Source organism: Lampetra fluviatilis, chromosome 5 (genome assembly GCF_964198595.1).
Source record: "Lampetra fluviatilis chromosome 5, kcLamFluv1.1, whole genome shotgun sequence".
NCBI lineage: Eukaryota > Metazoa > Chordata > Hyperoartia > Petromyzontiformes > Petromyzontidae > Lampetra > Lampetra fluviatilis.
The window spans coordinates 15,164,409-15,186,457 of NC_136279.1; the positions used below are offsets into that span (position 1 = coordinate 15,164,409).

Genomic DNA, 22,049 nt, shown 5'->3' on the forward strand with positions numbered 1-22,049 from the left:
ACGCCACGAAAATCCCTTCAGCGCGAAGCACACGACATGTTGTTGACTTCAATGTGCGTTTCAGTGACATACACAACTGTATTTAACTTCAGAATGTGAAGGAATACCTTCCACCCATGTCCCCCCATCATATAACCCCCGATTGTTTTGTTGAGTATGCAAGGGAACAGTGTTTATGTAGACAAAGCTACCGGCCCCCACAGGTCCAATTCAGCTCTGATTAAGCGTCACGTGTGGGCTTGTAGTTTGAGTGAGTTTTTGTACCGTGTTCAGTTTTCATATTTATCCTTCTGCAAGACATTTAATAAAGCGTGGGTGTGGCCCATGATAAACCCGGATTCAAAAGCAGCAGCAACAACAATAGAAACAACAACAGCAATGATAACAGCAACAGCAGCAACAAATGATGGCGTTCCATGAGGGTTGTTTCCCAGTCTGGTTCAAAATGGCGACGGTAACACGGCTCCTGAAAAAGTTGTCTTGAGCGATTTTGACACCACAAGCTATCGCCAAATCTCAAATCTGAGTACGATTTCAAAGGTAATAGAGCGCCTGTGCGTGAAGCGGTTACGTCCCCACGTCAATGCGATGGGTAGATTTAATACTGGTAGGAACGAAGTGGACCAGACCACCAATAGATTAATGTGTCCGTCCGTCCGTCCGCGTTTGTCCGTCCGCGTTTGTCCGTCCGTCCGTCCGCGTTTATCCGTCCGTCCGTCCGTGTATCAACATCGCCCCCTACTGTAAACACTTGGCATGACCCTGTCCGACAAGATGGCTGCCCGCTCCCCCTGCGATCTGTGAATTAAACAAGATGGCCGTCGCTTCCGGCGCATCACGGCAAAACTTTAAACTTCGCTTCAAAATTACTTTACTGAAACGCAGCACGTTTATTTAAAAAATTACTTTACTGAAACGCAGCACGTTTTTTTAACACAGAGACAAGAAACATTTATTAACACAGAGACGAGATACATTTAATCGCCTTATTTGTGCACGAAAAGTAAGGCGCGAGGCCTAGTGCGGCAGGCTTCGCGAGGCCTAGTGCGGCAGGCTTATTGACACAGAGATGAAACACAGCACGTTTATTTAAAAAAAAATTACTTTACTGAAACGCAGCACGTTTTTTTTAACACAGAGACAAGAAACATTTATTAACACAGAGACGAGATACATTTAATCGCCTTATTTGTGCACGAAAAACACGGCGCGAGGCCTAGTGCGGCAGGCTTCGTGAGGCCTAGTGCGGCAGGCTTATTAACACAGAGATGAAACGCAGCACGTTTATTTAAAAAAAATTACTTTACTGAAACGCAGCACGTTTTTTTAACACAGAGACAAGAAACATTTATTAACACAGAGACGAGATACATTTAATCGCCTTATTTATGCACGAAAAGCACGGCGTGAGGCCTAGTGCGGCAGGCTTCGCGAGACCTAGTGCGGCAGGCTTCGCGAGGCCTAGTGCGGCAGGCTTCGCGAGGCCTAGTGCGGCAGGCTTCGCGAGGCCTAGTGCAGAAGGTGGTGGTGGGGGGTGGTGGGGTGGTGGTGGGGGGTGGTGGTGGGGGGTGGGAGGGCTGGTGGGAGGTGTGGTGTTGAGGGTGGTGTTGGGGGGTCTTTAAATCTCACAGCGTTTCTTGTCAAAACAAACACTTTTAATTAACGTTACACTAGAATACAGTAATTTTTTCTTTAACTCCTCTATACCCGGTCGATATCCCTGTACCGGTACTAAGTATTATTCCTACCAGCCCACCCCGCAGGGTCCTGTTCCATTGCAGTCAGCGTAATGGAAGTTCTACAGCACTGAGATGGCTCGACGAAAGATCACTGATGACCTCTACAAGATCATGGATGACCGGTGCACCACAGCATTGGTTGGCCTCTATCTCTCAGCCGGCTTTGACACCAGCGACCATGAGATACTCATCAGGCAGCTAAGGTCAAGGTTCGGTGTATTTATTAACAGGGAAGGCACTGTGCCCCTTCCGTCACCTTTCCCCTACATCCCTCTCTGGTCTATCACGTGACCTGCTGTCAGGGCTGCTGTAGCTGCAGATCCCCTTCCCTGCCAGCAACCAGCGCTATGCTGCTAAGTGACCGATTCTATGTCACTACACCTATATCGTCGATTACAGTTCGTCAAGCTGGGTGGCTAGTCAGAGTATCACAGGGGCCTGTCCTCGGACCCTTCCTATTTCAACATACGTCTCTCCAATCACCGAAATAATCTTATCGCATGACATCTATTCATCTAAAGAGCCTCGGCACCATACTCGTTCAGAATGTCGACGACTATTGAGTCGTGACACAGCCAACACGGTGGCATGTAGCACAGTATCGACAAGGATCGATGATTGCAACTCACTACTCTACGGGACGTCTGGGGAAAACATTACCAAGCTGCAGGGTGCACAAAATTATCTGACACGTGTCGGGACGAGTGTTTCAAGATCCGATCATGTCCGTTCAGTGCTCGCCGACACTGCATTGGCTTCCGGTTGCCGAACAAATCCATTATAAGATCGCACTCATTACACACAAAGTGCTTGCCACAAATGAATCACAGCACCTTGCTGATTTTGTCAAGGAGCATAAACCATCACGCAAACTTCAGTCATTAGAGTGGATATTTGTAAGTCGGACGTTTGTATATCGGGGACTGCCTGTATTTAGTTTAATACATTGTTTGCCTTCATAAGAGCATCAGCATGCCATAATATCCTGTTATGGCCTCCAGGGAACGATAGGTGATCGTGCGCTGTTTTTGAGTTGTACGCCTTTTGACGTCATCTGGTCCAACACCAATGGAGACTAGGCTCTAAGAAAAGCTGTCTCGGGTGTGGACCAATCAACTTCAAAGACAGTGCATATCATTATCATTATCAGAGTTGTTTATTTTTGTTTGCATTTTGACTGCTTGTGTTGTGGTTATTGCAAACATGATCCCTTGTATAAAGGTGTCAGTTTTGTACCAGTTTAAAGGGTAAAAACCTATTACTATACTGGAACGATAGCTGTTAAAGGAAAATTAACTACAGCGAAGCTATCCTGAAAGTTCTTCAGCGGCAATGCTAGGCGTTGGTGTTAACAATTAGATTACTTTGGTAATGAATAACGGAGCGTTTCTATAGCCAATTGGCAACACATTGCCATGTGAGTCATTGTCCTCACGGGGAATGGTTGGCCATACTTCACACTGGTCAGTGTGGGTTGGTGGTTATCTACTTATTACATCCCTGAGCCAGTGGGGGGAAATTCGACATTCCTATGGCCAGGGAAAGTCTACCCAGACTACAACCACTCTTGACTTCCACACAAAGTGGCACTCGTGGTATCAACCCTGAGGGATGACGGGTTAAATCGACAACCAACTCGGATTAGAACTCGCTTCACCACGGAGCCACATTAAGGTAATATATGTTCACTACATTTATTATGAGTAGGTATTAATTACGTGCATGTATATAATGCAAAAATATAGTACAGTAATTGTAAAGTAATGAATACAATATAACAAGATGCTGATATTGGTAGGGGTACATGGACAGTTGACAAGGCTCGTAAGTGGGTCCATGACAAGCAATGTTTGCGTAGACCACTGCTGTTCGTGTTTATATGTGTACCACTGGTTTGCATAAACCACTGCTACATGCAAATCGTGCGTTTAGTTTATTGTCGAATGTTTTATAGAGCTTAGCCCTGGAAACAAAATCCCCATTCTTAGTCAAGACTTGAACTTTGATGCATAACGTGACTGCGTCGTCTGGCTATAATGACTCACTTCATTATTACAAAGATATACCAATGTGAGGCTTTTCTGGGTAAACAAGCACTACATCAATAAAAACGGGTTGTTTATCCCACAAGACCTTCTTCGGATGTACATTTAGTTGGGGTCGTCATTTCCTGTTGAGCAACGAACCGCGCCCGAGATTCCACAACGTTGTGTCCATTCAAAGATTACGATTATTCACGGAATGTATTAACATGATATGAAATATCATCAGCAAGGGCATCGTTAGTCCTGTGATGCCCACAATTCGTGCCATCCCCGCACATGAACGAATTCATAATCGCTCCGTGTCCACGTTGGTTGTTCTCACCTCGTGTTCACACCTTTGGCTGCCATTCCGTCACCAGCCTGACGAGCATCGGCCATCAACCCTTAGCTGTGCCCTGGCCAAACTACGATAAAAACTTGAGTAAAATATCATTAACTCGCCTTTTGCCCGTCCAAGGACGGGTGTATTGCAGTAAATCTGAAACTTGCAAGCGAAAAGCAGACCGCGACGTGATGTTCATTGCATCCATTCGTGTGCAATTTGTAAGGGCGCGGTGACACAGATTTATCTCATTTAGGGGCCGTCAATAAATGACGTCACGCTATTTTTGACGATTTTTGACCCCCCCCCTCGTCACACGGCGTCACAAAAAGTCAGACCCCCCCCTGAAATATGACGTCACAAAGCTCTGCCCCCCCCCCCCAAATAAAACATGTTTCAAATCGCTTTAAACTATTGTCATTGTAGTGCGTATTTAATGTGGCGCTGCACTCTGATGTTGTAGGAGAAAACATTTATTAAAAAGTCTATTTAATTTAGTAGAACGTATTGTCTATATTTATTTAAAGTTGCGCATTTTGATGTGACGTCACATTTCTCCCCCCCCCCTCGTCACACATCGTCATAAATGTATGACCCCCCCTCCCCCATGTGGCGTGACGTCACCCGCTAATTATTATGAGTGGGGGGGGGTGTCCATTTGGAGGACGTCACCTTCTCATGATTATTATTGAGGGGAGCTGTTCGATGTGGAGTGACGTCACCTGCTCATGATTATTCATGAGGGAGGCTGGTCGATGTGGAATGACGTCACGAGCGTTAAGGACACATTCCTGGGTGATGATAGTAGGTATGCTATGGGACCATTCTTTCGCCAGTATCAAAATGGTGAAATAAGTAGAAGATGCTTTACCCATTCTGGTAATAAACACAGGAGGTGTTAAGATGTTCAAACACCAAATAATAAGCATTCGTTGTTTGCATATATTGCCATAAGCATGTGGTTAATGCAGACTTGATGCCTTGCAATAGGTGTCTATTTGGTGTTTGAACATCTTATAACACCGGTGTTATTATCAGAAACGGTAACGCCTATACTTATTTTACAATTAATGCAAAACTGTACTTAATGTATAAAATCGTACAAAGTAAATGTTCGTTACTATTCGTTGTTTTTAAGTATTAAAAAACACTATTACTGTCATGTTCTTGGGTCTTTCGGTAAAGTCACGTGGATAGGTTCAAAGAAAATAACAGCAAATACCTATTACTGTCATGTCAAACATGTTGTCTCTGAAGCAATTTATAAAAGAACCTCGCGTCTTGAACTGACGCACGCGGTTGCGAGAATGGCGCATGACCTCATCTCGCTAGCACCAGGGGTTGCGTCTATAAACATTCTGTGTGTTGGGGGGGAGGAGGTAGGTGAGAGGTGAGTGGTGAGTGGTGGTGATGGGGGGGGCTGGGTGACGCTCCGTGCCCCGTGTTTGTGTTTTTATTCACATTCACCCCCACCCCCCGTCCTCAACGTCCCGGGTGACGTCACCCTGTGTGACGTCACGCAGACGCAGGTCGTGCTCACCTGCGCGGCACGGCGAGACGCGCGCGCCACTCGGGACTCTGACTCGGCAGCAAGTGGCGGCGGAGTGCTCCGGCTCTTCACGACTGCGGCTGAACCCACGGACGAGACAACCTCCTTCTTACACACCTCGTCGCAGCGGCGATGCCTTCGGAAAAGGTAAGGGGGGGAGGGGTAAACAGGAGGAGGTGGAGGGAGGCATTTGGCAAAACGTGTGGCTGCTGGGAACAATGGGCGGCGCTGGTTTTATTTTTCTCTTCTTCTTTCTACGTTGCACATGGAGTGTGCTCGGTTCGATTGGCCTTCTCGCTCGAGACGTCGCCGTTGAGCTCCTCGAGTGCAACGAGACGTCGGGAAGGAATGTTAGAACACCCGGAGAGTGGGGGGGGGAGAGGTCTTCGATTGTTCTGCAATGGTCCCAGGACGAGTGCTTGTGCCCGGGCCACGCCGTGCGTGCTCGATCCCGAGTCGGCAGGATGAATTGGGGGACGGTGGCCTCGACTCGGCACCCCTCCGGCGGGATGGATGCAATGACTACCCCGGGGTGATTTCCACTTTGTGGGAATCAAGACAGCGGCGGTCTGTTGTCTTTCGAGCCAACTCGGCTCGGTGCGAGGAATGTGGAATTCTATCTCGCCCACTGCGATCAGGGCTGTAAACACGGTCTGAGTATTTGTCTATTTACATCATTACGTGCTAGCGTTTTCTGCTTAGTACATAGACTATGTACGGGTACGTAAGATCTATGTAGTAAACTCCAGTGAGGCCTGTGATAAGAACATCCGGAATGCGGCCAATTTCATCATAAATGGGAAACTAAGCAAAATTTCCGCCGGGATATCATTGTGTGTATTGGCAAACTATATAGCATTACACACATGTCTGTTGTTTCCGGCCTTCATCCCACACTGACCAGCGCAGTGTGATGTATGGCCTAATAAGCCCTCGCTCAGCAGGGTTTACATGTGGTCGGGTCGGCAAAGAGCTGGGCCGGCCCCGCTGAGCCTGGGTTCGAGTCCAGGCAGTCCCCTACGGTGAAAACCGGATTTCTCAATTGGAGCCAGCTGATGTCATGCCGGCGACGTCACCGTTCACTGCGCACACAAAAACACACCGTCACCATACATTTGGTTCTCCATTTAGTTTGGATAAATTGCAGCTTTTTCGAAATTGAGCACATGCTGCCCTTGACTGCGTGTAGCCAGATGCCACTTGAAGGAGGGATCTCAGATGTGGTCCTGTGGTATCCGCGAGAGATGCGAATGGATTCTTCATCTCACGACGGAACGCGCCAATATCACAATTTGGGTAAAACTGGCAGGGGCCGGGAACGCCGAGTTTATAATTTACATGGTGGCATTCTTACACGCTATTGTACTCATCGGATGGGTTGTATCTATGCACAGCCCTCTTTTTGCAATCCAATGCTGGATGATGGCCTCCGCTCGCCCGTGCTGGTCAATACCGTTGTTTGATCATACTCCACCACGCTGGTCAGTGCGTATTGCTTTAGGTGAAGATTGGACAGCTTATCAGGATTACCCCTCCCCCGTAAAGGCGTCGTGTAAAATACACGTCGTGGTGGTTATGTTACTCTGTGGCCTGTAGAACAAATCAAATAGTTGCCCTTACGTGGCGTTTCTTTGTTACCTCGGCCGAGGAAGAAAACACACGTTTGGTCTGAACTCTAAGATCATAGCGAGCCCGTAATGAATGCAGCCCCAGAGCCAGTGAAGGAAATTCCACGTTTCTGTGGTGAGAGCAGGCACCAGCCACTGCTAGACTTCGAGACTTTGAGATGTTGACTACATCGGCTGTTATACAGGAAGATGTGGGTTCAATCCCGACCCTGACGCCTGTAATTTTGGAATTTCCGTGTTCTCCCTGTGGTTGCGTGGATTGTTCTCCAGGTCCTTCAGTTTCCCCCTCCATTTAGAATCAACATACGTTCGGAGTATATGGCTGCTATACAGAATCAAAATCATATTTAAACTGGAAGAATCCGATGAGCTATAAAGCTCTTTTTCGCAGATGTCCAGTAGATACGTGATCAGCCACTTTGTTGAGCCATGATTTGTGGCCAGGTTGCTTATCAAAAAGAGCTATATAAGTCAGTGGAATTTACCTGATAAAATAACAATAGTTTAACAGCAGGTCTAGAAGGAACGACCCGACGACCCTCGTAGTGAAAAACGAGAAGCGATACTGTCATAGGTTGAGTCCTCTGCAATTGATAGGAGGGAAATGATGGCGATGTAATTAAACTGGCTGGGGAATTCCCACTGGGTTTTTTTTCAGGAGCATCCCACGTTGAGATGGTTTTGACCAAATTACTTTTGAAGGACAATTTTTCCACGTGGGATGAACCTGGCATTTCACAGAGAAAACCCCTGGGGTGCGAGAGTAAAACGCTCGGAGGTCTGCACAGATGGATTCCCGAACACACTTGCCCTGTGCTCACCTCTTGGCCACCTCGCAGCACATGTGCTAGCGTGATCCATCAACCCTTGCCTCCACAAAACGTTGGATCTCAGGGCGTGCGCTCTACATGTTTGTAGCTGACATTTGAACTCAACACTGTCACGTGTCGTGCGATAGTTCCTAACATTTATGGTATGATTTATTTACAGCCTTTTTTCAATCCATTGCTAGATGTAGCCCTCCTCCACACTGTTGATTTCATAGGGGGGCGGGGGCGGTGGTAGGTTAAATCATATTTCGCCACTCTTATTAGTCTCGCGTCTGAAACGATGTACGATTTCGTGTTGTGTATTGTATAGCGAAGCTGTGTCCAGGTATTTCTAAGTGCGACGTGAACGTGTGTGTTAACAGTGATTTCCGTGCATTGTTTTAGCAGGTCACCATGTATTTAGTGAGAAATTGTGTATTTCATTACAATACTGTAAAAACCCCCTGGTGTATTCGGGTGAGAATCCATTTTGTTGCAGACGTTGTTGGTCGTGGCTTGCACCTCTCATGCCCCCTGGCTCGGCATGGCTCTGCCTCCCCTATCAAGTTTCTAGTTGAATATATTTAACCAAATTTCGATTGAAAGCTTTCGTGACTGCATGGATTCATCTTCTTGGTTCCTTCGGTAAAGTCACGTAGAAGGGAAATAATACAATAAAAAAATAAAACATTATTTTATTATTTCCCTTCTACGTGACTTTACCGAAAGAACCAATAAGATATATTTAACCAGATGAAGAAATCGCGAAACCAGGGGACGCAGCCTAATTTACATGAGTGGCTTGGGGGGGGATGTCACCAAAACGACAAGTGGAATAAAAATTTAAGTACTGTGTGTACAGCAGTGAATCAAACGGTTATCAGGGGCAATAATTAATACAACAGCCATAAATTATGGACAAATAGAGTAAAAATAACTGCGTTTCGCAGGAAATTAAACGAACTGCACAAACATAAAAAAAACATTGCTTGGTGAGGTGAGCATCGAGGTGGTTTTACAGTCCTGAACAGAGTGTATAGAGGACGTGTTATGGTTGTGGTAGGCGAGGCTGGTGGTAGGCGAGGTTGATGTCAGATGGTGGACTTGCCATGGTCAGCGCTCTGCTCTCGTCTCTCACGTGATGTTATTCCACCCATCTTGTCGGCAAACTCGTGCCTCTCTCCTCTCTTCTCCCCACTTTGTTAATTGGCTTTGTTTACTGAATCACCACACACAACATCCTGCTAAAACTCGAACTCGTTACACATCCTCCGTCGTTCCCAAATGACTGCACTGGTGGCAGGCTTTATTAGTAACATTTGTGGCCGACCGCATCGCTGATGGTGATATTTGTCCACAGTACGTGCCAGACCCTTTCATCGCCAACTTTTAACGACTTGGTAGAAGTCGCAATGCAAATTCAGTTGGGCAATGCAGCGTCCACGTCTTAACTACGGTATGTATTTGCTCGCTCTGACAACAAGGGGTGGGCGATTTTGTTGTTGAGGGCAAAGCTGCAAAGTTTCACCAACCCCCCTTCCTCCCATCCCGCCAAAATGTAATATTTAACTACAGGTGTAATCTGTTACCAATTTATCTTTATTGTGACTGGATAATTAAACTTTGGGATGCAAGATGCGGAATGGAGTTTTATGAAGCAGAGTAAAATAACACGAATGTTATTGCAATGCAATAGGGAGTGAGGGATTATTTAGTTACCATGAAAAAAAGCAAGTCAGTAATTTTTTTTCAATATTATGCAATAATTACAGATAACTATTTGGGTCTTTCAGTAAAGTCACATAGATAGGTTAAAATTTTTTTACAAAAAACTACGACGTTTCGATCGCAACACAAGCGGTCGTCATCAGGAAAAGGGGGTTAGCTTCTAAAGGCAAACTGTTTATAAGGTATGAAATGGGTGTAGCCCAAATGTTAGCAGCTAATGTCTCGGACCGTGTTTGGCAGATCTGAAACACGGTAGGACCTATACCTCGGCTGTGGCTGATCATTGTTTTAATGTGGTGGGCTCACCCGAAATCGATTTCTTTAAGACAAAGGTACTTTGCAAACCCACTGGCTATCAACAAAGATTCGTTCATGAAGCCATTCGTATACACAGACACAATTTCAACCAAGAAGATGGGTACAAACTGAGCAATCATTGGAAGGATGTTATCAACCAGTTTAAGTCATAACTGGTTGTGATGTTCCCATCCTACTACCTTCCGATGTTAGTTGTTCATTAACAGGTTCGCACTAACAGCCACTTCGCGTTGACCTAGAGGTTGCTGCTCTACGATCTTTCATTAACATGCTAATCTCTCACATTAACATGGCCACCTCTGCTCGCGTGCCGTGGAGGCTGCTCACCGATCTTACGTTAACATGCTAATTTTCACCTGGCAGCCCTTTGATTGGTGGAAAAACAACCAACGTCGTGGTTGCTAGCCACCACTTACATTAACATTACCTGCTGACATTTGGGCTACGCCCATTTCAAACCTTTATAAACAGTTTGCCTTTAGAAGCTAAACTCCCTTTTCCTGATGACGACCGTTTGTTTTGCAATCGAAATGTCGTAGTTTTTTGTTATTTTCTTTGAACCTATCTACGTGACTTTACCGAAAGACCCAAAGAATATGAATTCCTGCAGTCACGAACGCTTTAAGTCAAGATTTAATTACGGATAATATTGATTTTATATCAAAATTGCCATTAGATTTTAAAATTTATGTTATCAGCCTGAACATTCCCACTTCTGGACAAAGGCCAGCCCTGGCGTGTTCTTCCATCCTATTCCTGGTTGTTCTTGTCCTGGAGTGGCCTCCGAATTCACTGATACTCTCTTAAGCTGGCTTCCGGCGCTGCTTTTACCTTCTTTTCTCTGTGTCCATTTTAGTTACAACAGTTTAACTCCGCCAATCTTGTAACGTAGTAAAATCTATGCACCGTCTGGTGAGCCTGAAATGGTTGGTACGTTGCCCCCACTTGTCGAGGGCGGCCCACATAGATGCACTCTCATGACAAGAGATTGAAAATTAGATTCCTTAGAACTGCTTTTTGCGTTTAGTTTGTTGGCCTTTCCCCCGCTGCTACGATTAGCACGGTTGGCTACGTACGGTGCGAAAGAAGTTCATACATACAGCAGGTTACGGCTAGTCATCTCAAATAACATGTTGTGCACGGCCCAAAGTCCAACGAGGCTGTGTGGGAAATATTTCACAAAGAAGTTGGCAGGGGCAACCTGATTACTAACCCACTGATTGCGTGGAGCAACGCCTTGCATGCAATACCCCATCTATCGCAGGGACCGGTTTAACTGCATGAGCAAACTACAAGTTCTTACACGCTATGACATACAAGTTGCATTATATTTGTATCGTTGCCCACGTCGCAGGAAGGCCACATGTGTGAGTGCCTATCACAGAGTGGCTTTTTAAAAACTGAATGTAGGGTCCGGACCCTGCTTTTGGAAACAGAATGATCTGTTTCCAACACCACGCCTCTCGCAAGCCCATAGCCGCGTTTCATTCCGGCTGCTGGTCACCATATTGGCTAACAAACACACCTGCCTGCTGCTCACCCTATTGGTCCACAAACACACCTGCCAGCTGGCCACCCTATTGGTCCACAAACACACCTGCCAGCTGGCCACCCTATTGGGCCACAAACACACCTGCCTGTAACACTTTTGCAACAAGTGGTCTCTAGCAATAGTCACTCTTGCGTATGTTAAACATCCTAATGGCTACCTGACTGGCACTTGACATTGATTTCCTCATTGAATACGGTTTCCGATGGTACGGTCACACGTTCTTAGGTGAGTCATTATCCTAACATAATAAATGTTGCTGACTGCGTTAACAGGAAGCCTGAATGAATCAATCGTAGCCTGTTCAATAATGTCTTGGGACGTACACCTCGATGATTCACAGCTCTTGAGCCGAAAGTGTAAATTCCACATTCTCGCGGAAGCGCTCAAGTTGATTCCACAGTGGCGAGACGTTAACTACCTCGCCTGGTATACAGATCGTGTTGGATCTCGACCCTGACGCCTGCTGTACATTTGGAGTTTGCATGATCTCCCCGTGGTCGCATGGATTTTTCTTCGGGTCCTCTGGTTTTTCCCTCCACATTTAGAATCAACATCATGCGTTTAGAGTATTTGGCTGTTCTTAATTTCTATGTGATAAGCCACTTCGTTGAGCTATAATTTGTTACCAGGTCGCTTCTGAAAACAACAATCTATATAGCTCAGTGGGCCTTACCTGATAAAATAAATAATAGTTTTAGTGGGATTTGACACCCGCGAGCTTGATGTTCAAACCTACAACGTCGTGCAGCCAGATACAATCTCAATGCGGTTTGTTATTTAGTGCTGAGCATTTACATTCCCTTTGCCCTATAACATTTGAGAGAAATACCAAAGTGCACAAATGGCCGTAACATGCACGTTGAATATCATAACAAAACGGCAGTATATACAACAGCAGATCGTATTGTGGCAACGTCACAGCAGGAGTTTGAGAATGTTGCTACAGAATGAATGGTTTAAAACAAAATATGTAGCCCATCAGTAAATAGCCAATGCCTCCCCTTACAGAAGTGATAAAGAGATCATAGAGCCTTCAATGGGCTCACACCAATTTAAATAATGAAAACAAGATCTAATTCTCTGCTTTAGCGGTCCCATGCCTCTGGCCATTCAGAACCACGTGGGAAAACATGATCTACGGTCGTCACTTAAAGTTCAAGTCTGTATACAGTGCCCCTCTGTTTGAAGTGCCATTTTTTTTATTTGTGCGACTACGTTGTAGTTTGTTACGGCTGGACATACAAATGTCCCCCATATAGCCTCAACAGTGTCGCGGGCGGGCGGGTGTGTGTGTGCACTGACGAGCATGGTTAAGTATGGTCAAGCAAGCTAGATGACCTACACGGTGTGGGGAGGTCTGCATACAGCAGTACATTGACATTGTGCTGGGCAAGTCGGGTTCGTGAAGCGTGGCGGCGGGGAGGAGGGCGCCGGATCCGTTTTGAGATCATTCGCCGCTGGTGTCGGCCTTGGCTGGGAATCGAACTTGGGTTGCTGGGGGCTTATCGCCGCAGTATGCGAACCACTGCCCCCACCGCTCCCCCTATGATGTTTTGGCATGAGTTACATCCAGTATTTGCAACATATAAACTTTTCAGTGTTGTGTGGATGGTGGTGAGGCGGGAGTGCAGTGCTCCGAACCCTGCGACACGAGTTCGATTCCGGCAAACAGCAGTGACGATTATCTGAACCAGTCCTGGGCCTCCCCTGAGTTGGCTCAGCCTAAATTGAGTACTTGGTGTGATGTCCGAACATCGCCACTCGGGAGACAAAAGCGGCCGGGCGTGGTGTTGGCCACCCACCCTCTCGTGTGCCGTGCCGGCCTTCCATAGGTGCTCGCTAACAGATCTTACCCCAACAGTCTGTTACAGGCTAAACTGGGGGGGGGGGGGGGGATCTTTGTCTTTGGTGTTGCGGACGGCACCCAAAGTGGATAAGTCACTCCTGCGGGTGTGTGGGGTTTGGCTGAACTCCGGTGTCCTGCTACTGGGGAAGTCTGGCATTGACAGATCCCCTTGCTCAGGGTGCAAATTCCAGCACCATCGGTGGCATTTCTTTGCTTGCGCAACGTTTTCCTTGGGGTTCTGCGGCGGAGGGGAGAAGCCCCACCATGGCTTGGCAATGTATGGTTGGTGGACAACTGGATACACCGATAAGATTGCAGTCGCAGACAAAGAGGCGTTTAAATTTTGAACATTTTGGGATTTACATACAGCAGCCACCAAATGAAGTAGCTAAATGCGTTTTTTTAACACAAGCATGGGACAATGGCAATCGGATCACACGTGTCAACTAATCGTTGAATATAATCACCTGTGACTAACATGGCTTTGGATACCGTAATCCAAGTCGTCTTTGCCTGTGTACTGATTAATCGGACTCCATGTGTATATATTTGGATGTCTAACCGCAAGGTTGTTTTGTATACTGGAGGTTGCGGTCAGGTGCTTGAGCTGGCGAGCTCTTTGTGTGGCGTGTGTTGCCTGTGTGCTCGTGGAGCGGTGGTGCTACGGACCCAGCGAGTCGAGTTATATTCCCGCTCACGAACCAGTCCTTTCCCGAGTTGACTGCCTCAAATGAGCATGTGTGGTGCCGCTATTCGGGAGACTAAATCAGCCAGGCGTGGTGCTGCCCCCCCTCCCGTTCCATTCTAGCCTCTAGGTGCTCATTAACGGTACAGTACTTTCACCAATAGTCTGTTAAACGCTATACGGGGGTCTTCGCCTTTTGGTATGCGTGGCTCACACGGTCTCGCCATCTCCGGCCAGTTACGAGCCAGCTGCTCGTCCTTGTGTGAGTGTCAACGCGCACTCGTGCGGAGACGGAGGCTCTACACGAGAGTAGCGGTGCCACGTTGCTGTGTACGAGTCATTCTAAAAACCTCAAATCGTCTTAAGCGTATAGGATAACGGCACCCATTATAGTGCACCGTCCATGATTTCCGTCACAAGGCGACAGTGCTATTGACGGATTTTTGTGTGTATTGTTTGTGCTTGTGCACCACTGCCAACTCGGCGGCATCAACAGCTACATTGTGTGTGTGTGTATGCATTAGTCGTGTGCTCTTTCTGTTACCTGCAGGGGTAGGAATGGGATGAAATCAAAGAGAGGCATTTTTTTTTAGATATATACCAGGGGTCGAGTGATCTCGCAAAATAAGTTTTATTTTATAGGGCATATATATAGAGAGAAAAGCCATGTTTCAGATGTGATTGTTTTGTTGTGTCCTTTTAATAAATAACAAAAAAGTAGATATTGAGTATATATCCTGTGTAGTGATGATGGGTCTTTTGTTGGCTGGCTGATGCAGAGGCGTGACCAGGACAGTTCAGTCAGAACACAGGAGAGTTCATCCTCACGAATGGAAACCTTAGAAGTTTGCAGAAAGTTAGCAGCAACAAAAAAAGATAAATCCTTGATTCCTTTCAGAAAACACTGTCACAGAATTCAAATTTTCACTCCCATCACAGCGTTTCCGGGGTGTTCCAGCCCCGTTTCCACCACTGGTTACCTGCCAGTGGTTTCAGGAGAAGCGACGTTCCAATCATGATCCCCGAGCGGTCACGCGGCGTTCGCCGCCTGTTGCAGAAGTTCACGGTTTCGAAATCCAACAGCCGCCCTGGTTATTCCTGCAGCGTAACAACCACGACCAGTTTACAATGCGCCGGCCGCTTCGCTCACAGTTAAATCGTAGGCCATTTCGTGCCCAGTATCGGGGTCCAAATGTTCCAAAATTCCAAAGTTATTTGCAAATTACTCAATTTGGACGATACACGGCAGCAGTCTTCGCCCCCCACTGGTGGGTTAGTGCTCTAGGTGGCCCTTGCAAATGAGACTCTCCTGGTCTCTTGAGTTCCTGCCTGGCTAAACAAAATAAACCTACAAGAGATTCTGCTTTACTCGATTCAAATCTATGGAATTGGTCTCTTTTTTTTAATACAATTGTTGATGGCTGGACGTGCAGGCTTTATGACCTAGTCAACGGATCCACACCTGCTCAGAGAGCCCACCGATCACTCAAATATCTATCGTACAGTCATACCTGGATCAACCCGGTATAGGTTGTAGGCAGGAGGAGCTTGAATGTTTCAGACTCTACGCAGGTGTTCCGACAAGGGGCACCTTGTTTTGCAAGCAGAGAGAACCGAGGGCATAATTGTGACTCCCACACTGCGTTGCATAACCGATGAGAAGTTAATGCCTCTCGACCGATTCGGAAACCTTTGTCTCCAGCCAGAAATGGTCATGAGCATGCACAAACACGTACCCAAGAACAGCTACCATAATGGCCGTATAGTAACCATCTTGTGTAAGGAAAGGCTAGGGTTTTTTTTACACGAAGCTATGAATGTATGTATGTTGAACTTAGTTCGCACCGTACGTAGCCAGCTGTTCTAATCGGATGTGCGGGGGAATGACCTTTGTCAATCTATTCCTGGGGCGAGGCTTTTCCTATGCGGTGTCGGTATGTATGGAGGTCATTACTTCACCATACTAGCCAGTGCAGGTTACTGAAGTGGTGGAGGCTGAAAACGGTGCAGATGTAATTTGTAACTCGCGGTAGCCCGTGTGCCAGCATCGAACTCCGGTTGCCGGGTCCAAAACGCAGTGGGCGAACTACTGCAGCACCGCTTCCACTCCCCGTGTACGAAATATTTGCGAAGAGAAACGCCTGAGAACCCATTTGGCTACGCATGAAGCTCAACTCCTTGCCTCTCCTCCACCCCCTTTTTCAGAATCATAATATTTATACTGGAGGAATTCGATCAGCTATAATGCTCATTTTCACAGATGTTCAGTCGGATCGCGTCAAACATTTAAAACTAAAAACACATAGGAGTGGAAAGTATAGAAAAGGTAAGCAAATCACGCAAGCAAATGCGTGCAAAACTAATAATATTTTTTATCTTACCAAGTAAAGCCCACCGAGGTATTTACTTATTGTCCGGAAGGGACCTGGCCATAAATGATGGCGCAATAAAGTGGCATTTTATGTGGAAATGTAGAGCAGCAAAATAATCGAACTCCAGGCAGTTCCCGGGTTATGGAAGGGTTCATTTCCAGAGAAATATCCATAACCCGAATTTTTGGTATGTCGGAAAATGAACAATTTTCCCCCAAAATCCAAGATAAAATCCCATATCCGAAAATAGTTGCGCCTCCCCTACCGTCTTATCTCAGTGCTGTATCGCGCTGTCGTCCGTTTCATATATCGCTCCCTGTATCGTGTCGCTGTGTACGTACGCTCTGCACGTCCTATGGGTCTTTCATTTAATCGAATATCTACCCCTCATTATTAAACTACTGTAACATATACCATACTAACACGTAGGCTTTCGCGACCAATATAATCCATAAAATAGGTTTTTTTAGTTGGATCACGTAAATATGTCGTTAAACCTGCCGCCACCCGACACAACCAATTTATAAGGTTTGGCACGTAAACAGAACATGCCAATGTTGTGTGTCCAATTGTTTATGAATACCCCGAAGCATAGAAAACAAGCAAGTAGGTAATGCTGTAGAAGGACAAGAGACGATGTGGCGGGGAGAGTAGACTCAGGGTAATGATGTCACAGCGTGACACTCCGAGTCCTCCTACTGCAGGACACCACCGCCACCACCGCCTTGGGGAATACGCGGCCCTGCCTGACGCCTCGCCCGGCGGGGTTCATCCGCAACCTCACCACCCTGCACCATTTGCGCTTGCGTAACTAATGCTAACCATTTACGCATCCAGTACTGTATAGAATTTTTTTTAAACATGATTTATGGAAGCATTTCCATAAAGTTGGTTCTTCAGTAAACCCGGGGACTGCCTGTGCTGTTAATCTAAATGCATGTTTCTAAATGTGGAGAGAAAAACCGTGAAGCACCGTGACCCCCTTACCCCCCTACTCCCCACCCCCTCCCCCCGTTAAGCACCGTGACCCCCTCCTGTGGCGCCTTGCGCCACTCGGCGTGGGGAGGGCAATGGCCGATGAGAGAGCAGTTTCTGTGCCTCTCGAAAACAGCCCGGCAAAGAGCGGATGAAACAAATTTTAGGAATATGTTTTTTTTAAGTAAGTGTTTTTATTTTAAATGACAAACGTGTGCGTCATTTTGGTTTTATATCGATCTTTTTGTTGTATTTGATTTTAGCTTAAGTTTACATATCTACTTACTGTGGTGCCTACACTGAGAGTGTTTAAATGTTCAAGGATTTTTGTTCTTTATTCAGTAATCCGATAGAAATCAATATTTGGAGGTTTTGTTTAGGCTTTTTTGTCTTTTTCGGTTTTGTCGCAGTTGGTTCCCCTTTTGCGGGTAACTTTAAAACCAACAATCGGAGATGAATTTTCCATTGACTCAACTTTATCTCTCAATAGGCACACTGGGTACAAGTTCCAGAGGAAAAAAATACATGAAGATGATTAATTTCAGACAGAAGGTCCTGTGGGTGCTGGATTGTGTAATAAATATTTTAATAATCTTTTTACGTGGAGAAGGATATTTGAATGAAGACGATTGTCTCGTTAATTACAGTTATTTTGATGGCGTCAGCGAAGACGAGAGGTCTTCAGGAACTGCTGATGTTTTTTTCAAACTGTACACAATGGGCTGAGTGCACTTTTCGATTTAAAGCTTTCGTGACTGCAGGGATTCATCTTCTTGGTTCTTTCGGTAAAGTCACGTAGAATGGAAATAATAAAATAATACAAATAAAACATAATAAAATAATTCTCACGACGTTTCGGCCACAACGCAAGCAGCCGTCCTTAGGTGAAGACCAGGTCTGTCGGGGAGACAGCGTCTGACAGACCTGGTCTTCACCTGAGGACGGCTGCTTGCGTTTTGGCCGAAACGTCGTGATAATTATTTTATTATGTTTTATTTTTATTATTTCCATTCTACGTGACTTTACCGAAAGAACCAAGAAGATGAGTGCACTTTGTACACGTCTCCCTGTGTCGTGTGAAACGTGTAGCGCCTTTTTCGGCCTGCACTATTGTTCTCCTGTGATGGTGGGGGTTTTTATTGTCATTTACAGATTTGATGAACGTTATCAGAAACAGAAAAAAACTAAATACTGTCCACTGCCAATTAACAATACTTTGCAACGTAAACGCAATGCCCATGAAAATAATCCCTAAATGTCTTATGCGCATTGAAGTGCAAAAAAATATTGAATAGCGTCAGAACAGCAGCAATAGTTGTCAATAGTCGTCACCTTATCAGTTTACAGAGCAATTACTCTCACACTGTTGCTGTTGTAATTGTATCCCTGCCAAACCCCACCGTGTTATGCAATGTGTAACAATGCTGCATTTGCTTAATCTGTATGCTTGTTCTCAGAGTGGATTAATTATTAGTCCAACGTCCACAATCGTGGCTGATCATTAACGTTCATTAACGGTTCGTACCAACTGCCTCTCATTTCTTAGGTCACCATGGCATTCACGGCCAACTGCTTCTGCTGAACGTTGTGAAAATTGCTTTCTGTAATAGGTTTGTTTTTGATCAAATTTTTGAAACCTTACGAGGAAACGGTGGCACAGCGGTTCGTGGTCTTCTTGGTGAACATTGTGAACTGATTTCGATTTAAAGCTTTCGTGGCTGCAGGGATTCGTATTCTTGGTTCTTTCGGTAAAGTCACGTAGAAGGGAAATAATAAAATAATACAAATAAAAAAACTAAATTCTCACGACGTTTCCATTGCAACACAAGCAATCGTCATCAGGTGTGAAAACCACATGATTGCTTGTGTTGCAATCGAAATGTCGTGAGAATTTTATAGTTGTATTTTTATTATTTTATTATTTCCCTTCTACGTGACTTTACCGAAAGAACCAAGAACATTGTGAACTGAGTTGTATTCTCGGCCACAACTGATGTCGGTGGCGAGTGATCTGTGAACTGGTCCGGGGGCCAATCAACTTCATAAACCCGCACTGATCAGTATGGTGATGTATGGCCAAACAATAACCATGTGGAGTGGATTGCCAAAGGGCTGTAAAATGAAAATAACCTTTCAATAATGACAAGTTGCACCTTGGCTTAATAACAATCTATCTTGTCTGGCCAGTTTCCTTCTCCGAGCATAACTTCAGTGCTATAACATAAACTTAATTCTCCACGCAAATGAGATCTATATGGATGTAGGCAACATGCTTTTGATGATCGTCTGTCCACTTCTGGATGAAAGTGTCCCCTGCCATCGGCATTCCTCATGCTCGTGTGATACCGCAAGTCCATCTGAGGTCCATGAACTAAGCTTATCGCTCCCTCTCTGGATTGTTCTTTCCGTTGGCTGGCATTCTGCCACTAGTCTCGTCCTTCAGCTGTCTTCCCTGCCAGCAATGAAAATTGCTTTTTTCTTGCCCAAGCCGACTTTTTTTCCCGGTCAACGTTCCCTGATCCATGCGTTTCTGAATGTACTGGAATGTCTCTGAACGCATCGTTCCGTGTAAACGTAACGACCGAGCAGAAATCCCGTAATGCCGTGAGCAGCCATCACCTGCGGCCATTGCCCCCCCCCACCGCACCTTCCTCCTGTTCGTTTGCACTTTTTTGTTGTGTTCCGAAAAGTTTTAGGTGGGGGGGAAACGAACTGAGTTATGAAGGGTGCAAAGCCCTGCTGCCAGACATCTCAATAAAATGTTTGGAAGATGTTTCCACAATGGTCCCTCATTTAGAATGTATTTTCCTCATATTAATTTAAAACTTTTAATATTCGGGAAGATGTTCACGCCCTTGGTGACATATCTTCCCCATACGGAAGAACGCATTTACCCATGGGGATTTATCTCCTTCAAGAATAATATATTTTAAAAAAGGATTGTTTTGACAAGTTTTTTTGCATTTAACACCCAATATATTGGTCTGTCGCCTGCCTTTCCGTACCTAACCGACAGTGGGCCGTTACAGAATGCCCTATTGAGTTCTAAATTAACTTTTAACGCATTATGTGTTTGTGTTCTCGCTACCAGCCGTACCACATCAACGTCGGGTACCTGCCGGACAACGACCCGACTCACGGCAGCGCCGACCCCAGGCACGGTCGCGGTGACCGCCGGGAGCCGAGGCAGGGCGAACACCGAGATCCACCGCGGGACGACTACCGGGACCCGCCTCGCGGAGACAACCGAGACACCCGTCGGGACAACTACCGGGACCCCCCGCGCAGAAACAATCGGGAGGATCGACGGGATGACTACCGGGACCCCCCGCGCAGAAACGACCGACAGGACGACTACCGGGACCCCCCGCGCAGAAACAATCGGGACGATCGTCGGGACGACTACAGAGAGCCGCCACGCGGCGACACTCGGGGTGGTCGACGGGAAGACTACAGAGAGCCCCCACGGGACGACTATCGAGACCCTCCCCGAGCGGACAACTGGGATGCGCGACGGGGCGACGTCGGTGATCCGCCGCCTCAATACGTAGCAGCCCCACAGAGCAACGTGCGAGCAGTCCCCCACGCGAGTGCCGCCAACGGGAGTGCCTCCCACACGAGTGCCCCCCGCACGAGTGCCCCCCGCACGAGTGCCCCCCATGTAAACGTCGCGGTCCCGGCGGCGTACGTCAACCAGCCGCCGCCGCTGAACGCTGCCAAGAAGGAGCAGAGTGAGTTGTGCTCAATCGCGATGGGGACGAGGGGTCCACAGTGAGACGTCGTCCCAGCCAGGGGGCGTGCGTCACTACTTGGAGTACTTTTACCACTCGGGAATGAAAGCTGTCTGATCGGATTTGGGTTAGCGGTTTTAACCGGTTAAGATAAATTAGCATCCCAATCTGTGCTGTCGGCTGCTGTTTTGTTAGCTGTATGTTACGATGAAGTAAAAGAATAAACGTTGATACGGCACTATTTAATGCTAACTGAATCATCTGGGTATTATCCACAACACGATAGACTGCATTAACTGGGTATGCATTAAATGCATTGGAGGAATTGATAACACTTTTATCCAGATAACACTGCGGAGATTGAGCAATGAAATCTGCTCATGAGAAAAGCTACATGGCTTTTTTCATCATGAGTCCATCAGATATTGCAGAAACTTGGTGTGGCCTTTATCCAGCCGTGGATAGATCAGATCATGGCTGTTGATGACCATTAATGGGGTGTTGTGAATACGTATAGACAGTGCTGTGTATGCATTTCTCTGCACATAGTTAATTAAAAGTGCAATTCTAAACAATTTCTGACGGTATACTTTGGGGGAAACCCCCATCAAACAGCCATATACATTTAACATTTTCCCGCATCCTGTTTTAAAATATAAAATGTTATAACCCATGGGGAATTCCCAAAGTGAACTCTGCTGTGTTTGCAGTAGTAAAGCATTTTTCACTGCTGCTACAGTCTGAGACACC

The 22,049-nt window shown here is 46.3% G+C and overlaps 1 protein-coding gene across 1 annotated transcript in view; it reads left to right on the forward strand.

Annotated features, from left to right (window-relative positions):
• The first annotated feature begins 5,637 nt into the window (after nucleotides 1–5,637).
• Nucleotides 5,638–22,049, forward strand: part of LOC144932260 (transmembrane protease serine 3-like) — a 30,870-nt gene continuing 14,458 nt past the window's right edge. Inside the window, exons 1-2 of the mRNA XM_078856203.1 lie at nucleotides 5,638–5,802; nucleotides 20,660–21,299. Coding sequence (XP_078712329.1) covers nucleotides 5,788–5,802; nucleotides 20,660–21,299 — 655 coding nt within the window. The 5' untranslated portion in view covers nucleotides 5,638–5,787. The remainder of the gene's footprint in view (nucleotides 5,803–20,659; nucleotides 21,300–22,049) is intronic.